Consider the following 20,138-nt stretch of genomic DNA (forward strand, 5'->3'; position numbering starts at 1 on the left):
ACATTAGACACCACTAGATGGCGCCAGTGGTCTAGGTTTGAAGGGCGGCAATATAACCAAACGGATCATCATTGATAATTGCGAGTAAAATCGGTGTTTTTAAAACAACATAGGCTTTGTAGTGTGTTATTAGCAAATGAGTTGCTATTTTAGAATCGCTCGTACAACATACTACATTCTCAACGAACACCAGTGACTCCAGGTCCATGGATGTGCAAACATGGACGAATCAGAGAAAAGCAGGCTTCACATCACATGACACACTTGACGCATGCTTCATATGACATTTCTTGAACCCTTGTTAAGTCCATGTTTGAATCGGTTGACGTTTTTCCTTATTCTCTAACATCTATGGTTTGCACTATACTTAGGAGACAATATTACTACGATAACTTATTAGGTGGGCGGGAATAGCCTAGGGGGAATTCGGACGCAAAGTATGCACTCGAAATCTATCGACATGACGTAGCCTATGTGTTAGGCGCATAAACAGGCAGATACGTGTCTGATCTCCCGTAATGGTAGCTCACTTGCTTGTTCCTTAAATGGTTCTCTATAAAGAGATCAGGCATTAGCGAACGAGGGAACAGGTTAACCTTTTCGAACACGGCCATCAATTCAACACAGTTCATACTGCGTGCCTATCACCGAGGAAGCATGTTTGACTTTTGAATTCGACCTTTCTCGTTGTATTTCTAATAATTTTACATAAGTTAGTTTGTGTGTTAAAAAGTGTTTAAACTGCAGGTACCCTAGCCTAACACTAGAGGGCGTTGGAGAGGCATCCGAGACGCGACCGTCTCCGTGCGACCACCAATGAGAATTGCTGACGGTCCTGTTCACCGGCGAGGGCAATTGCTGCTGTGTTGTCTCAATCGTTGTTAGTTGTGCCAACATAGGCCGTTTATTGGAAGACAAAACCCCAGCTCCTTTAGGGGGGGTGGGGGGGTTGTCACTTCCTGGCATATCTCCTGTGTGTTTAAGCCAGCTGTTCTGGTGAAGCAGCAGGCAAGGTGGCATATTGGGTGACACAATACAGTTCTTGAAAACAATGAAATCATGTTGGAACACTTGAGAGGTCGGATTACAGCCATGGCTCTGATAACATACTGCATGTGCTTGCACACACACACACACACACACACACACACACACACACACACACACACACACACACACACACACACACACACACACACACACACACACACACACACACACACACACACACACACACACACACACACAGTTGCAAGGAAGCACACATTGACAGTGCCTATATACAATGAGTATGATGCACTGATCATACCTTCTGCCCTCGTGCCAGGGAAGATTTATGAGTTGGAATGGGAAGAGATATGTGACCATAGTAATCCTTTGGAAATCAGTACATTTTCTAAGAGAGATGCGTGTTGCTCCCAGATTCCGGGGAAACATCATAAATACAAGAGCTCACCTGAGTCACCACCATTAATTACCTCACGTAATGGCAGTTGAGTCACTACGGGCTCACTCGAAAATGGTTGCCGTTGACGTTAATTCAACAGCAACAAAGGATCAGGACTCACTCACGGCTACGGCCCCTAACAGCGTTGCTGTTTACTCAGAAAGCAACCAGAGAAGCCTCTCTTTCGGTTTGGCTTGTCTGTCTGTCCGACTGCCTGTCTGTCTGACGGCCTGTCTGTCGTTCCGTCTGCCACTCCCCAAACATGTGTCTCCAGCAGTGTTAATAAATGTGAGGAAAAGCGGGGCACATGTGTTGTCTCACTCTTGTCACCGTAGGATATGGGCGAGGAGAATACAGAGCTGTGTGCGATATTTGAAAAAAAAAAAAAAGGTAGTAAATTATGGACCTTTACGATCGGCAATTTACTACCACTTGTCTTCCAAATATGTGGAGAAAAAGAACCAGCGGCTCATCTAAATAAAGGCCTGTTCGGCAACCGTCTATATTGAGCCTCTTTTTAGGATGTCTAAATTACAGGTTCCAGAGGAGGTTTGTGTAGAATATACAGATTTTCTCCAGCAAACCCCCTAAAATTAACTTTTTGGCTGTTGGCAATTACAAGCGGCAACAGCCTTAATTAGCGCCAGGCTGCTATCGCTGGGAGAGCCTAGCGGGTCCAAGATCACAGTCCAGCCGGTCTAGGATCCTAGTCTAGAGGTTCCTGGTGGCCTAGCCGGTCTAGGATCCTAGTTTAGCGGTTCATGGTGGCCTAGCAGGTCTAGGATCTTAGTCTAGAGGTTCCTGGTAGCCTGACAGGTCTAGGACCCTAGTCTAGAGGTCCATGGTAGCCTGACAGGTCTAAGATCCTAGTCTAGAGGTCCATGGTAGCCTGACAGGTCTAGGATCCTAGTCTAGAGGTTCCTGGTAGCCTGACAGGTCTAGGATCCTAGTCTAGAGGTTCCTGGTGGCCTAGCCGGTCTAGGATCCTAGTTTAGCGGTTCATGGTGGCCTAGCAGGTCTAGGATCTTAGTCTAGAGGTTCCTGGTAGCCTGACAGGTCTAGGACCCTAGTCTAGAGGTCCATGGTAGCCTGACAGGTCTAAGATCCTAGTCTAGAGGTCCATGGTAGCCTGACAGGTCTAGGATCCTAGTCTAGAGGTTCCTGGTAGCCTGACAGGTCTAGGATCCTAGTCTAGAGGTTCCTGGTAGCCTGACAGGTCTAGGATCCTAGTCTAGAGGTTCTTGGTTGTCTTGCGGGTCTAGGGTCCAAGTCTAGATGTTGCTGGTGGCCTAGCAGGTCTAGGATCCTAGTCTAGAGGTTCCTGGTAGCCTGACAGGTCTAGGATTTTAGTCTAGAGGTTCCTGGTCTTCTTGCAGGTCTAGGGTCCAAGTCTAGATGTTGCTGGTGGCCTAGCAGGTATAGGATCCTAGTCTAGCAGGTCTGGTGGTCTAGCAGGCCTGGGATCCTAGTCTAGAGGTTCTTGGTTGTCTTGCGGGTCTAGGGTCCAAGTCTAGATGTTGCTGGTGGCCTAGCAGGTCTAGGATCCTAGTCTAGAGGTTCCTGGTAGCCTGACAGGTCTAGGATTTTAGTCTAGAGGTTCCTGGTCTTCTTGCAGGTCTAGGGTCCAAGTCTAGATGTTGCTGGTGGCCTAGCAGGTATAGGATCCTAGTCTAGCAGGTCTGGTGGTCTAGCAGGCCTGGGATCGTAGTGTAGCAGGTCCAGCAGGTCTGCTAGTCTAGCAGGCCTGAAACTCAAGTCTAGTTGGTCTGGGATCGTAGTCTAGAAGGTCTGGGACTGGAAAATTCTCATACTTGTCATATGTTAGCGTTGTGTGTGTGTGTGAATAGGAGCTAGTCAGAGGTCTAACATTTAGCATGGGGGGTTCTCATGCTTGGACCAAGGGGCTCACAACAGACACAGACTCACCCATCTTGGCAGACTGAGGTATGGTGATTGGTTGTGAATATTCAAAAGACAACACGCGCATGCAGAAATGAACGCACACACACACACACACACACACACACACACACACACACACACACACACACACACACACACATACACACACACACACATACACATACACACACACACACGGATTTGAAAGAACGCAAGGCCTTTCTTTTTATACACCCCTCTGGCATTCGTCGTTGACTAAGTTTGGGGGTTGACGTGTCAGTCACGAGTCGTCGGGCTAGACCCGTGGCTCCAACCTTTTGAGGAAGAGAATGAATGAGATGGAGGGGAGGGGGGGCGGGGGAGGCTGGTGAATGAAGGCAATTGTGCCACTCGTTGTCTTGCCAAAGGAAGCAAACCCTTTGTGGCTTTTTTCTTCTTCATCTTCCTCCCCTATTGATGCCCAAACTAGGACATTTCCTCTTTCTGTCCGTCCGTCCGTCCGTCCTGCCTGTCTGTCTGTCTCTTTCTCTCTCTCCGTCCCTCTTTCTCTCTCTCCAGTCCAGCTGCGCTACCTACGGTCCACCTCAAGGCCCTGTAGTACCGAAACCGACGATGTATCGTCATGACGATACGCCTGTAAACCGATGCGACCCGTTCAGTAGCCGGGCCCATTGGATCCACCCCCCCCCCCCCCCCCCCTAGTGATATGAACACTCTGACACACTAGATGTAGTTAAAAATGAATGGCTCGAGTTTGTGTGTTAGCTAGCGCCGCGCGCTGCGACACACAGCCCGGGGGGATCCGTTACGGGGCCCCGGCGCCGAGTCAAGACTCGCTTTCAGGCATTCTCGAAAAAATAAGAAGGGCCCCAACGGAACCCGAGCCCGCGGCCTGGTCAGGTGACTCATGTTCCCGCCACGCAGACACACGGACATAGGCGTCCTCGCTCCGCTTATGGAACATGGGACACACACGCACGAGTACCCGCACACACACACACACACACACACACACACACACACACACACACACACACACACACACACACACACACACACACACACACACACACACACACACACACACACACACACACACACACACACACACACACACACACAGAGGGCGGAATGAGTTTTGGTCAGGGGGTAGGGTGGCTAAGTGGGTGTGGTGGTGGTTTTTCTGACGTGAGTGTGTGTGAGTCACGACTCTCGCGGCCCCCCACATTCCTCTCGTGTGTGTGCAGGTGAAGGGTCGGCTCTGTGTGGGAAAGGCAGCTGACGTTGGGTGACTCATGGTGGCCATCTCTCTGACCCAGTATCACCCACACAACTGATAGACGAGCAGGGGGTGAATCAGACGCATGTATTCGCACGTGCATATACACGCTACCCGCATATAACACGAACGCACACACACAGACACATAGATACTCATATCGATACAACACATTGGCTCACACGTATCACACACTGATAAAAACATGTCGCACACTAGCACAAACACCCACACATATTACACACACACATATCACACACACATACACACACAACCACACACACACACACACACACACACACACACACACACACACACACACACACACACACACACACACACACACAATTACGTATTAACCGCACACACACGCAGACACATATTAAACATACGGACACACACATATTACACACTGACACACATATTTCACACTGGCACACACGCATACATGCACAATGGCGCACACACACACACACCAAACTACAGATATTTGGCTTAGGGATCTGGAGCTTAGACACATGCGCTGTAGATGTCGAGTTCTTAGACAGGTGGCTGGCCAAATAATAAAGATAGAATATTAGTGAAATCATTTTGAAACCTTTGATTTCTGTCGTCCTTCTACTGCTCTGTTTCTTTTCGCTGGTTTGCAGGGAAAATTTAGAATCTATTCACGCCAATATTTGATATGACTATTAGGATAATAGGGAAATTCGATAAAACCATGTCATAAAACACCAAAGTATTTGAGTACAACACTTGGAAGGCAGTCTAGTGGTGGTGGTTGGGGTGTGTGTGTGTGCGCGCGTGTGTGTGTGTCACAGCACACACACACACACACACACACACACACACACACACACACACACACACACACACACACACACACACACACACACACACACACACACACACACACACACACACACACACACACAAGCCACAATGGCTCATGATGATGAAGACTTATGGAATAACCAAGCAGATAAATCTAACTCCCCCCCCCCCCCCCCCCCCCCCCCCCCCCCTGCCTATATACGATATCCTAGCTTGTCGCCACAGCACGTTACCCGTTAACATGTTATCCATTGGCACGTAAGCCATCAGCAGCTGGTTCGCACCTCTTCATCCGGTGGCTTCGTCTTCTGTGGTGCGGCAGGTACGCGTTGTGACATGCAGGACTTACGGTACGGCCGCCTCAATGGCTCCTGTGGCATTGCATGCGTTCAAAGAACAACAGAGGACCACAGGGAGCTGTGAGGGAGGCCAAGCGCCGCGTGGCTGTGGTCAGGGTGCCGCGGTGACCCCAGAGGTTATGGTCCACCAGAGGCCGGCATGGTGGCAGATGGCTGGAGCACAGTGCCAGGGCAGAGTCACCTCTTGGGGGCCTTTTTTAATGTGAGTGCCAGGAAACAACGGAAGGACTAGAAGGTATCGATCCAGAGTGACAAATAATGGGACATTTCGCCTCATATTTGTAATGAGATCAAATAATGAAGTATTGTTTTTAACAATGCTCCTGGCTTCTGCGGACCCATTGAAGTCCCTCGTTTGTGGCGGCATTGGCTATTTAGTTTGTAATACTTCACTCAACTCACTTTTTAATCACTGCGTGATAACTCAAAAAAGACTTCCGTCACGTGAATGGGACTGTTATGCGTTGCGCTCTTTCCCTTTGGTTCTTTAAGCTGTGGATAGAAGGCTAACAGCACAGGGTGATACGCACATGGCCCGAGGACAGGTGTGCCACTAAATATCAGGTTTAACTTCCTCCTTCTGTGGCTTTGGAGACTCTCTGTTGTTCTGCCTGGAGGTCATCTGCTCTGAGTCATGGAAACTCGTGGAGTTGATGAGATAAATTATAAATCATTCTTCATCGACATGGAGATTTTCACGTGTTTAGAGGTCGACTCAACCCTCCTCTGACGTAAGGGAGAGAGATAAACCAATTGTTGATACGCTAGAATAGGGTAGGTTGGATATCATTTTGGAATTTTGGGAATTTATTGTAGATGTTTTACTATTGGATACTATTGATAAAGCTAATTCATTATGCTATATAAATGTTGATTATTTCGTATTGATGCATATTGTATGTAGATATTTCAGCATGGATACATATGGTTAATATTTAGCATGGGCTCCATATTACAGATGGGATACATGTTGGACATATTGGAATTTACATATTATAGATACCTTGTTATGAAAAGACTAAGGGAAGGTAACGAAGACATTACAGATACGGATAGGATGGCATAATTAAGTATACGGAAAATAATTTAGTGTGGGATTCATGTTAAAGATAGTATAAGGTGCATGTTGCCCAGTCCATACGTACAATATATACATACTTGTACGTAAGTATGTATATTTATATTTGTATTTGTGTATATGTTTACTATATCTATCTATGCAACTTCATAAAAGGATCTATTTTGTGTCGGCGCAGCCTGTGTGCTGATGTATCCCTCCGCGTGGCTGCTCATTACGGCGTTGGCCAGGCGTTGGTTTCCGCTCCCCGCCACAGGAATGCCAGTTATTCCGGCCCTACGCAGCGTAGCTGGAACGCCGCTGTGCCGCGTCGCCCGTTTCCTGCGGAGGGGATATCTGACGGCGGCGTGCTCTGGCTGCGCGATGCGGACAGCAGTGGGAGAGACCCGGGATCCCTGCAGAGCGGGAGTAGAACTGCAGTATTTTAACACAGCTAGTTAACTTAATGCGCACGCACGCAAACACCGCAAAACCCCCCTATGCACACGCACGCGGCCCCAGAACTGAACACACATGGCACTTACTCTGTTTATGTTAATTGGTTAATGAGAAACAAGGTAGCCAGGGCAACCGTTCCCTTCCCTCCTCCTCCTCCTCCTCCTCCTCCTCCTCCTCCTCCTCCTCCTCTGTGTTCTGCATGATGTGTATTTTTCCAACGATTATCAGCTTCTGTGTGTGAGAGGGAGACAGGGAGAGAGGGAGACAGGGAGAGAGGGAGACGGGGAGAGAGGGAGAGGGGGAGAGAGAGAGGGGGAGAGAGAGAGGGGGAGAGAGAGAGAGAGAGAGAGAGAGAGAGAGAGAGAGAGAGAGAGAGAGAGAGAGAGAGAGAGAGAGAGAGAGAGAGAGAGAGAGAGAGAGAGAGAGAGAGAGAGAGAGAGAGAGAGAGAGAGAGAGCGGTAATAGGTAGATGATGCTGTTTGGAGCCACAGATTAGTGTTCAGTGACCTGGACATCACGAGAGGTCTGTGCTTTTGTGTAAGGTGAGACAAATAAAGTGACACAGCATTTTAGAGAGAGAGAGAGAGAGAGAGAGTGAGAGAGAGAGAGAATTTCTTTGTAACAGAGATAGAGAAACTGAGTCATGCACACCAGCCTTTCCGTTGGTGAGATCAGCCGGTGCGTTAGGTAAATATACCTGAGCAAGAGCCGGAAGGTGTTTTTCTTAAAGGAACACAGGCCACTTTTGGTTCTCATGCACATACAAACTCACACATATCCAACTGTAATGTGTCTGGTTGTGGAGGGTGAGATCATGGTAACAGAGTGGGCATTTAGGCACGTTTTGGACTGGGTTGACGTTGATGGGAGTTTGGAGGCCATAGCTGCTTTGGTGAACTTGCGTGGGTGTTTGTTCAAACTGCCAAAACTAATAGTGAAGCAGAAGTCTATCGTTATCTGTTTACCCTCCAGCTTCCCTACACACACGCACGCACGCGCGCGCGTGCGAGCGCACACACACACACACACACACACACACACACACACACACACACACACACACACACACACACACACACACGGACGCATACACTTACACACACTCATACATTTACACACACTCATACACCTGCACACAATGCTCACACTCATACACTTACACACACTCAATACCCTCATACACTTACACACACTCATACACACTCATACACTTAGCCCAGTTCAGACCAAAGATTCACCTTGCAACGGCTTGCAACGAGACGGTTTTAGAACGTCGCAGGGACGGTGTGAACGGGTCGTTGCAAGCCGTTGCAAGGCGTCGCAAGCCGTTGCAAGGCGTCGCAAGGCGTTGCAAGGAGTCGCCAGAGATTGAACATGTCAAATCGCAAGGTCCAGTTTTAGAATGCGGCGATTTAACTATTCCTCTTCAGCCAATCACAGCACAGAACAACTTGTACGTCACGGCCTTACTCCGTCCCGGTACCGTACTGTCGTATTTTGTTGATGTATTTTGCACTTTTAATCTTGCTGAATTCTACGACGAATAATTGTGTCCAAATACAGATATGAGGACGACAAATGACCTGAAAAGATTTGGTTGGGGTTTGTCTCATTTTTCCTGCATTTACAGTGTGGGCGCAGAATTCGACGGTGCGCTAGATTGATTGTGGCATCGTTGATTGCGACCTGCGTTGCTTGTGGACTCTGTGATGATCGCAGACACGAATAATAGTGTCCAAATACAGATATGAGGACGACAAATGACCTGAAAACACTTGGTTGGGGTTTGACTCATTTTCCCCGCATTTACAGTGTGGTCGCAGATTTCGACGGTCTGCTGTCATGAATTGTGACCCATCGGGAATTTCGACCTGCTGCTTGTGGACTCTGTGATGATCGCAGACATGAATAATTGTGTGCACATACAGATATGAGGACGACAAATGACCGGAAAATGCAATGTATCCAACAACGGGTAATCTAAACTAACTGTAAACTCCAGCTATTTACTCCAATGCAGATGTAGTGGAGAATGACAAAACATAGTAACTCTAGCCTACTCTCAAGTAAAATAAAAATAAAACTAATTGCAAACCTTAACTAATCTAACCTAACCTACGCAAATGATGATGTTGCGGCTCTCAGCATGTGCCAGAGCGTTCACAGTTGCTATGGAAACCACCTAGCGTCGCAGCCCGTTGCAGCGCGTTGCAGCCGGTGTGAACTGCCCAGTTTTAGAACGTCGCAGCCCGTCTCGTTGCAAGGCGTTGCAAGGCGTTGCGAGTTGCAAGCCGTTGCAAGGTGAATCTTTGGTCTGAACTGGGCTTACACACACTGATACACTTTCAGATGCTGTATGTGAATTATATTAAACATACATATGTTTAGAACATCCACACGCATATAATATATAATCGGCTCACACACACACACGCACACACCAACCCACGTCTGAATGGAGCCGTAGTGAAGTTATTCAAGTCACGCAAGGCAGCTAAAGGGCATTTGTCACTCAGGTCTCGCTCTGTGTTGAGGACTGACCCACCTCATACTCTGGATCTCACCCGTCCTGTCTGGTCCTGCCCAGTCCAAAAGTAGCCGACCCCTCCCCCATCTCCAACCCCACCCCTGCGGCCACCCCCCTCAGCCCCTCCCTGCTGGCATGGGGATGAATGCGTTGGTGCCTTTATCACGCACAATCAAAAACGCGAGAAAACAAACAGACAAAAAAAATCTGCCCCCGCAGCTTGGAACCCTTGAGAGCAGAACATGCGTCACAGGGAGCACCCTTTTTACACACACACACACACACACACACACACACACACACACACACACACACACACACACACACACACACACACACACACACACACACACACACACACACACACACACACACACACACACACACACAGCTGTGTACCTGTCAGTGTGATGGGGTGGTGTAGGATGTTGATGACTCCTTATATCCCTCTGAATTAATGCGATTACAAATAATTTTTAAAGTGATCATTAATTCAAGGATTGATACATGATCTCAGATTGAATTAGAGCAAAGATTATGACTAATACAAAACATTATAATTGATACTCAAATGTATTTCATGCATTTAATTTTTAGCAGTGATATGTTTGCCTTCTGTTCTGTTATATGTTGGTACGGCCATTTTATAACTGGTCAGGAACCAGGAATGTACTACTTTTAAATGCTTCCAACTATCACTCCTCATTTAGAATATTTAGTGTGCCATCATTAGTATGTAATTAATGTCTTATTGCGTTATCCGTAGTATATTATCTGTAATAAATCCTAGAAGATGGAAGCTAACCTCAGCAAAAATCATACACACACACGCACGCACGCACGCACGCACGCACGCACGCACGCACGCACGCACGCACGCACACATGCACACTCAAGCGTGTGTGGGCACATTTTCACAAATCGAAGATAAAATAACTAGCATGAACACATTTTTTTAAGTGACAGTTTGTACTCTGTTTCTTTATAATTTAAAATCCATCTCAATGCAGAGGTTGAAAAAACCCGCACCTTTTTTCATAATTTTCCATTGGCACCAGATTGGGCTGTGTTGATAGGAGGGAGGTATAATCCTGGCCCACGAATAACAGGTTGTTAGAGGGCCTGTTATCAGTCAGTGGTACACTCCTGCCTGCCTGGCAACAGGGTAGGGATCTTCCAGTGACTCAAAACTCCTTCCAATAGGTGTACTACTGAACCCACTCTTTCTTCCATTCTCTCCTCCTATGTCCGTCTGTCTGTCTGTTTGTCTGTCACTTTGTATCTTTACTTACTTTCTCTCTCTCTCTCTCTCTCTCTCTCTCTCTCTCTCTCTCTCTCTCTCTCTCTCTCTCTCGTCGGTGTCATCTCAGGGACCACACATAGCCTCGGTGACCTTAGCAGCGTATGAGTGCGGTTCGGTGGATTTCCCTGAGCCCCCCTACCCAGAGAGCATCCTGTGTCCCCTGGAGGGGGGGGGGTCCGCCACCGGGGGCCCTGCCCACGGCGAGGGCCCCGCGCTGGGCCCGGGCGTCTCTCTCTGGACCATCATGTCCAAGGTCCGCCTGGAGGCCTGCATGTGGGTGAGTGATTCCTGTGCGATGCAGAGCTAGCCTAACATAGACACTTTTGTAGAAATACTTGTTTTGCAATGTTTAGATTCAGCATTTAAATTGGGGTTTCAATATTGTTAAAACAAATGAGCTAAGTTAACTTAACTTTCTTATATTTCATTAAAATGAAACCCCATGGCTAAAACAGACAAAAATATTATTTGAGATATATCTGAGGAAATTGGCCAAGTGTGTGATTAGGTAGCGAAAGGCATATAATGGTTATATTAAAGCATTTCTTCAGAAACAAGGTGCAAAGGTTTATAACCTCTGAAATAATCTAAAGACAGGAGGGTATTGGTTAGAGTGGTGGGCTCAAAACCATTCCCTCTTCTCCCTTCTCCCCTTGGGATGCACAGTGTTGCATGTGCAGTAGTACTATTTTGGTTGTGTGTTCAAGGGCTCTAGGTGGTGTTCATTCACTGTTGGGCTGCGTTTGGAAATCCCCCCCCGTTTTCTACGGTGATTTCCCGCCTGATCTGTGTTGGTGGTTTCACACCTTCGCCAAACCTTGTGACCGCTGCTGTCGCTCGCTTCAGCTTCCTGTCTCACAAACACATTCATGCACACATGCACGCACGCACACATGCACGCACTCACGCACACAAAGAAACATAGGAAGACACAGACAGACAGACAGACACACACAGAAACACACACACACACACACAGAAACACAGGCAGGTAGACAGACAGACACAAACGCACACAGAGAGACAGACAGACAGACAGGCCGCCTTCATGCACACGCACACGCACGCACACACACGCACACGCACACACACACACTGATGATACCACTTCCTCTGTTCCTGATATAAAGGCCTACAGCTCTGAGTGAGGTGGAACTTTGTTTTTTTGGAATAGAGAAGAAAATAACATCAACTATTCTCTCACTAGCTCTTCCACACACACACACACACACACACACACACACACACACACACACACACACACACACACACACACACACACACACACACACACACACACACACACACGCACACACACACAGGATTATTGAGAAAGAGATAAATATTCAGAGAAAAGAGAACTTTAAATTGAGAACAAAGAGATATTTAAATGACGGCAGGTCATGGCCGGGTCGCAACTCTTTGCTGCAGACAGATATAGGCTTTGACTTTAACACGTTGCCTCAATACTTCTGCTATGGCCCTTTTCCATTGGCCCTTTTAGCCGTGTGGCGTAAAAACAAGGGTTCTGATTTGCGTTTCCATTACCAGTTTAAACGTGCCCAGCTTTGCCGAGTCGCGCTGAGAAGGACCCTCTCTTGAGCAGGCCCGGCCCGGGCCTGAGAGGGGCTGCGTTGACATCAGCCCTGCTTGCTGTTCGGAACATGAAGTTGCTATTTTAGAAATATAGAATTACAATAACTGTGCCTTCTTGTGTCTTAGATGCCAGTCTTAGACGCCAGTCACTCAGAGTATGGCTAGAGTTCTCAACAGCTTGATTCTGCTTTATTTGTTCATTCCTATAAGTTAGTAAGCCTCTTCAAAGAAGGTAATGAAGGTTAAGATAGAAGTGCACTACAGTGATTTATGTTTTGCAATATTCACTTGCCATACAAAATGGCTGGTTGAAAAAGGAGAGATTTCTTTCAGATAAGCCCACTAGACATTGGACAATAATTCACATTATTAGGACGCTGATGGGGATATTCAAGGCATTTTTTTTCTAATTTCAAATAATCAAAGCTAATCGGCTCCCAATGAGCTATTGAGATTAGGAAGCAAACAAAAACTATTTAGCGTCCAACCGAATTCATCATCGCGGATATAATTCTCTGTATATAACTCGGTGGATACAATTTGGCTGTCTGAAACAAGCAGTTTACATAATTATAAACATCAAACATAAATTGTGTCTTAAATCAATCAATCCATCAAATTTGATGGCTGGCTATATTTTACAACGGAACAACGTCAGCAGTTCAGAACACAACCGACAGCAGGTAGCCCTCTAGCTATGGAGACGCAAGTCGCAGCAGCATCGGGCTGACGTGCAGAGTCAAACCGTGCCATGCCAGGTCAGTACAGCCTAAAATAAAAAAGCTGCGTAGCTCACCCTAACTTCAATGGGCTGCAATGGTTGTCTATAACAGTGAATTGTTGACAAATAGATCTGAGATGTTTTAGGAAAGTACAGATTCACCCTACCATAATTCAGTGAGGAATATTATCATTATCGTTTCTTGCGAATAGCCTGATGTGCAGCGGCTACTGCGGTCGAACAGACAATGTTTACTGAACACGATGAAGGTCAACAGGTCTGTTTTCGTGGGAGGCGCTAGCAGATTGAGTTTAACGGCCAATTAGGCACAACGTTCAAACTTCAAAGCCACTTCGCACTAACTTACACAAAGTGTATGGTAAAGGTTTTATGCTTCTGATTTACAGGACCATCCACATTTGCACTCACGCTCACACACATTCACACTCGCACACAAACGCACTCACACACGCGCACACACACACACACACACACACACACACACACACACACACACACACACACACACACACACACACACACACACACACACACACACACACACACACACACACACACACACACACACACACTTGCACATAGTGTTTGGAAAAGGTTTTATGGTTCTGATTTACTGGACCATCCACTTTTGCACCCAAACACACACAGACAGACAGACACACACACACACACTAACAAACACATACACACATACACACACACACACACACACACACACCCCCAATCTCTCCATTTCGTTGTAGAGAAGCCATCACCAATTCCTGTCAGAGCCGTGGGTGGAAACACCTGTCGGGCCACTTCTTGATGAAAACAAGAAGACACCCCACCTCACACACACACACACACACACACACCCTTATTTCTTACCCATCTTTGGCTCTTAGCAGTCTTTTGGGTTGGTGAGGAAAGAGGCCCCCCTTCTTTACTTACACACTTTCGCTCTCTCTCGGTTTCATTCTCTCTCTCTCTCTCTCTCTCTCTCTCTCTCTCTCTCTCTCTCTCTCTCTCTCTCTCTCTCTCTCTCTCTCTCTCTCTCTCTCTCTCTCTCTCTCTCTCTCTCGCTCTCTCTCTCTCTCTCTCTCTCTCTCTGCCCCCTCTCCCCTCTTTTCTTTTATTCAGTCCTTCTGTTGCTCTGTTCTTTTGATCCACCCCTGTCCACTTGAGAATAGGGCATACACGCAGGTTGACAAACCTAATTGCCAAAGCAGGCACAAGTTATACACGGGCACAGACACACAAAGACCGAAAGACACGAACGCACGCGCGCGCGCACACACACAGACACAGAGACAAACACACAACACACGCACAAATACACAGTCCTACGCACAAAAACACATGTATACTTAAAAAGACACTCTCCAAAACAAACGCCGAAACACACACACACACACACACACACACACACACACACACACACACACACACACACACACACACACACACACACACACACACACACACACACACACACTAGCAACACAAACATCCACAGGAGAAGGAGTGTGAGCGGAGAAAGGGCCAGCTGGCCTGGGAGATTAAGGCACATCGGCCGCATTATGAGTGAAACTGCCAAATCACATCAAAGAAAGACACTGGGGAACAGGGTGTCCGCAGCCAACCGTCTGGTAGGGGTTCGGCATTGACCCGCCTCCATTCAACACACTTCTTTGGGCCTTGCCGTCATGGTAACTAACTAGCTACCAATCATCCAATGTAAAACGGGGTTGGTCGAGGACAGCTTTCCACCTCTGTCCTTGGGATGGAGAGCTAGGATAGTTGTTTGTTTGTTTGTATGTTTGGAGGGACATTTGCATTCACACACAGTCGTTTATCGTCGTATTGAAGTAAACAACATAGGTAGCCCGGTTTTGAGCTAATAGTTAATTAGGCTTATTTTTTTACCTAGACCTAGAAATACTTTCCCTTCGATCTCCTCTACAAGTCTCCCCTCCTTTCGATATTACTCATGATGTTCCTTCGCCACCTCAACAACATCGTAGACGCCAGGGTTCTGAGTCAATCCATGGATAAGTCGTTCAACAATAAATGACTTGCTTATCGTTTGGATATAGACAGTGTGTCAAAAGATATAGCCTAGGTTATTTTCATAATTTAAATGATACAATCAATGGTGTATTTTTGCTGGTTCTTTATTTAAATCAAATAAATAACAATTAATTATTGAATGTTTTGTAATGTTGAAATACTTGAATAAAAAGGTTGACGGAGCCCATCGGCCAGTGTTATGGCTTGAACTGTGTGTGTCTCTCTCTCTCTTCCTGTGATTTTCTGTTTATGTCATTCTACTGCGCCGGGACACAGGGGGCTGGTACGGCCATAGGAGAGCTGCCTCCCTACTTCATGGCGCGCGCAGCCCGGCTGTCCGGCGCAAACCCCAACGACCAAGACTATCAGGAGTTTGAGGAGATGATGGAGCAGGGCGCTAACGCACAGGTGATTAGCACGCACGCACGCACGCACGCACGCACGCACGCACGCACGCACGCACGCACGCACGCACGCACGCACGCACAAACGCACAAACATGCACATACAAGCCAGCATGCACACGTGCGCATACACACGCGCACATGCAAGCACGCATACACACACACACACAAACACGCATATGCATGCATACACACACACACACACACACACACACACACACACACACACACACACACACACACACACACACACACACACACACACACACACACACACACACACACACACACACACACACACACACGCGCGCGCGCACACACATGCAAGCACGCATATACACACACAGACACACACACACATGCGAGCACGCATATACACACACAGACACACACACACATGCGAGCATGCATACACACACAAATGCAAGCACACACACGCACACACAAACACCATGCACACAAACACCTATCGTAATGGGCTGGTTTAGGATGTTGAAATCTCATTCAATCCATATTTACAACCTCAGAGATCCAGTGCATTGATAAGAATGTCAGATATTTATTTTATTACAAATAACAATACACTATTCTTTCAAAAGTGTGTTAGATCAAGTGTTTGTCGGGGAGAGGCGATACGTTTGACGTATCAGATGCCGTTAATGGCTCACGTGAACACACACCTCTTGTGGTGTGTGTACAGAAGTATTTCCAGCAGCTCTCTTTATCAGGTCCCTCTGTTTTCTTTAATGTCCCCCGCTCACAATCTCTGAGGGTGGCTACTTCCGGCCCGGTCTGTTTCGCTCATTGTGAAATGGCAGTAAAGAGACAACCCCCAACCATAGTGAAATAGCATTGTGTGTGTACGTGTGTGTGTGTGTGTGTGTGTGTGTGTGTGTGTGTGTGTGTGTGTGTGTGTGTGTGTGTGTGTGTGTGTGTGTGTGTGTGTGTGTGTGTGTGTGTGTGTGTGTGTGTGTGTTTAGGGGAAGCAGGAGAATGGATGATTGTGTATATGTGCGCGTGGAAAGAGACAGAAAGTCGGTGAATGCTCGTATCAATGAAGTTTGTGTGCCTGCGTGTGTGTGCACACATGCTTGTGAATGGATGAAGTGGATGTCAATGAGTGTTTGTATGAATGATTTTTGTGTGCTGACTTGAGGATGCGCGTGTGTGTGCGTGTGTGCGTGTGCATGCCCTACTAGCTGCTACTGACAGCTGGGTACTTTCACAACTGAGTGACTCAGTGGGAAGAATTCACAAAGTACTTCGGTGTGAAGCAATGCCGGTTGCACCTTTTATAATAGTTTCCCCATATCATACGCCCTCACAAGTTTTTCAACAATGCCCAGAGGCTTTTTGTCATCCATTCTTTGACACATGCCTTGCTGATGTAAATGGGGAACTAGAATGGCCATTTTGTTTTCAGATTCCTCTAATCCGACCAGCTTTCGACTGCATAGTTGTCATCGTCATGGAATGCCTTTAATCTTTCCACCTGCAAATAGAGAACCACTGGTTTAATGTTGAACCTCCTGCTTCAAGAGACTACTTTAAGATGACACTTTTAGGAGTCTTTTAGCTAGGCTATATGCAGGTCAGACAACGGTAGAGTTTATCAGAAATAGACGGTTCAGGTACTAGGAAGGAACACTTTTGTTCAACATGGAAATAATAAGGAAGTGATACAAACCTGTGTATTTTGTACACTTCAATTGTCAAAGTTAGGGACATGGGTAACGTCCCTAATTATAATGATTTTTGAGATTTACCCTAAATACTAGGCGATTACTGCACACAGAAACTAGTCAACTATCCTTTGCTATTTTTCCACCTTACAAAAACAGCACAGGATACACGAAAGGCTAAATAAATCTATATCTGAACCAAGCCGCCATCGAACACGTTTAACATTGAAAACAACAAGCAAAGCTGGTCGGAGACAAAGAGATGTGGCCTAAAGGACCCGCCCACGCTACCCCAGCTGTGTCAGGGGGGGACGTCTAGGCATCTGGGCAAGACATCTGTCGAGATGCCTCGCTCCAGCCCACACCTGGGACATCCTCCGCCCTGCCTAGCACCACTGGATGGAGACCGGCTCCACCTAAGGTCCTAGAGAGGGGGGGGGGGGGGGGGGGGAGGGGGGGCTGGAGAGAGAGAGAGAGAGAGAGAGACAACGCTAATGCTATTTCTGTTTTGATCATGCACTTTCTTTTCTCATTCTCAAAGTTACAAGGGCGGGGGGGATCTTTCTCCGCATCAGTGTGACAGAGGAAGGACGCTGCACTGCTCTATCACTCTGCTCACCCTCTCTCTCACTCTCTGTTCCTCTTACCTTTCTCCTTCTATCGTTTCCTCTCAACCTTTCATTTGCGTTGGACATCTTCTCTTCGCTACTCTCTCTCTGTCTCTCTGTCTCTCTGTCTCTCTCTCTCTCTCTCTCTCTCTCGCTCTCCGTCTCTCTCTGTCTCTGCCTCTCTCTCTCTGTCTCTGTCTCTCTCTCTCTCTCTCTTTCTCTCTCTCGCTCTCCCTCTCTCTGCTTCTCATGGTCATATCTGCGTGGGGTGCATGTGTACGTTGGGGCGCAGTGTGGCAGGTCTCTCTACCCGGAAAGGACGTGGCCAGCCTCCGCTAGCGGTCCTCCATAGCTGTCATGTTCTCTCATCTCATGGATGCGGTGATTCTCGCTGGTTCTTAAGACGCCCGACCACCTCCAGGTCTGACTCCAGACCAGACAGTCTCTCAGAGCCTGTACCGCCACACCTCTTAACGGAGGGAGAGGTGGTTCCAAGGGGTGTCCGACGTAAGTGTCAAGCCAACGATCAATAGGGTCGTGGTGGTTGGTGTGGACAGACCGACCCGGAGGCACGGCGGTAAAGAGGAGGGAAACCGCCACTGGTGTCGACGTTTCCTAGGAGGGTACGGTTATGGACAAGTAAGAGGTTTGGGTTTTATTGTTTTCAGACGGATGTCAAGGCGTGCGTTCCCTCACTCCCGCGTGCCATCTCCCCCAGCCCACCCATGGGTGACTGGGACGCTGAGGGAGAGGCAGCGTTTAAATCTGTCGCCACTGGACTCTGCCTTTCCTCTTCCACACGAGCTTCATGGGGGGATTTTTATTATTTATTTGTGGGTGCCAGCGGCTTGACTTAACCCCGCTGGTATGTCTCCGAGTGTGCGGCCCATTGCCAACATCCTGCCCGAGCCGCATGTGATGATGAACGGTGGCAGGACGCTGTTTGGAATTTGAATTTTTCTCTCTCTCTCTCGCAAAATTTTTCCCCCAAAAAATGAAGTCATGGCGTTTTTAACAGCTCTAGACGCTGATGTAACGCTCACCCGCCATTTCTTCCCCCGCTCCACTTAAATCTTTAGTACAGGACAAAAAAAAAAAAAAAAAAGATTTTAAAAGCTCAGCGCTCGCCCCGCGTGACTCTAGAAGATTCCGCGCCCGTCCCGCCAGAGCCTGAAACACGATAATGAAGTCATTTCCTGCTGTGGGCTGCATTCTTTCAAACGTTTTCCCTCCTCTCTCATCTTTTGATATATATTTTTATCTGGGGTGGAAGGGGTTAACAGGCTGTGAATTCTTGATTGCCAACTCCCAGGATCGTATCTCCTGTAACCCAAATCAGAGCCATCTGCACTGGGCGTGTGCCTGCCCCCGCCCCCCCGAGCCCCCCCCCCCCCTTGGCCTACTGCTCTCAAAGGCTCTCTGTGCGGTGGTTTGCCCGGCCCTGTCACGTGACTTCTCCGAAAATGCCCCCTCCCTCTTCTTCCCCCTTTATTTCCAGTAAACTGTTTGAAAGGAGGCGGGGGGGGGGGGGGGGGGGGGGGGGAGAGAGAGAGGGTGGGTGGGCGGGTGTTGGGGGGGGGGGGGGGGGGGGGCTGTTGAAGGGGGGGAGGTGGTGGGGGGGTGAGTCAGAGTTAAACCAGCTACCCCTTAACCACAGCTTGTTAAAGAATTTGTCAACGTGGACTCATGGGTGTGCATTAGTTTTGTATGCGTGTGTGTGTGTGTGTGTGTGTGTGTGCGTGTGCATGTGCGTCTATGTACTTGTGTGTTTCCTTGTGCGCCTTTTGTGTCTGGATAGATTTGAATTCTTCTAGAAAGAACTGTTGAGCGTCAGTTGCGTCAGAGCAGGGCAGCCCATAATCGCTCCACTTCCTGTTAGTAGTTTGCGAG

The 20,138-nt window shown here is 47.7% G+C and overlaps 1 protein-coding gene across 4 annotated transcripts in view; it reads left to right on the forward strand.

Annotated features, from left to right (window-relative positions):
- Positions 1–20,138, forward strand: part of LOC115546563 (vacuole membrane protein 1) — a 64,813-nt gene that overhangs the window by 9,845 nt on the left and 34,830 nt on the right. For all 4 annotated transcript variants that reach the window (XM_030360149.1, XM_030360150.1, XM_030360148.1 and 1 more), the window contains 2 exons: positions 11,235–11,444; positions 15,831–15,962. In XM_030360149.1, coding sequence (XP_030216009.1) covers positions 11,235–11,444; positions 15,831–15,962 — 342 coding nt within the window. The remainder of the gene's footprint in view (positions 1–11,234; positions 11,445–15,830; positions 15,963–20,138) is intronic.

Source organism: Gadus morhua, chromosome 7 (assembly GCF_902167405.1).
Source record: "Gadus morhua chromosome 7, gadMor3.0, whole genome shotgun sequence".
Classification (NCBI taxonomy): Eukaryota; Metazoa; Chordata; class Actinopteri; order Gadiformes; family Gadidae; genus Gadus; species Gadus morhua.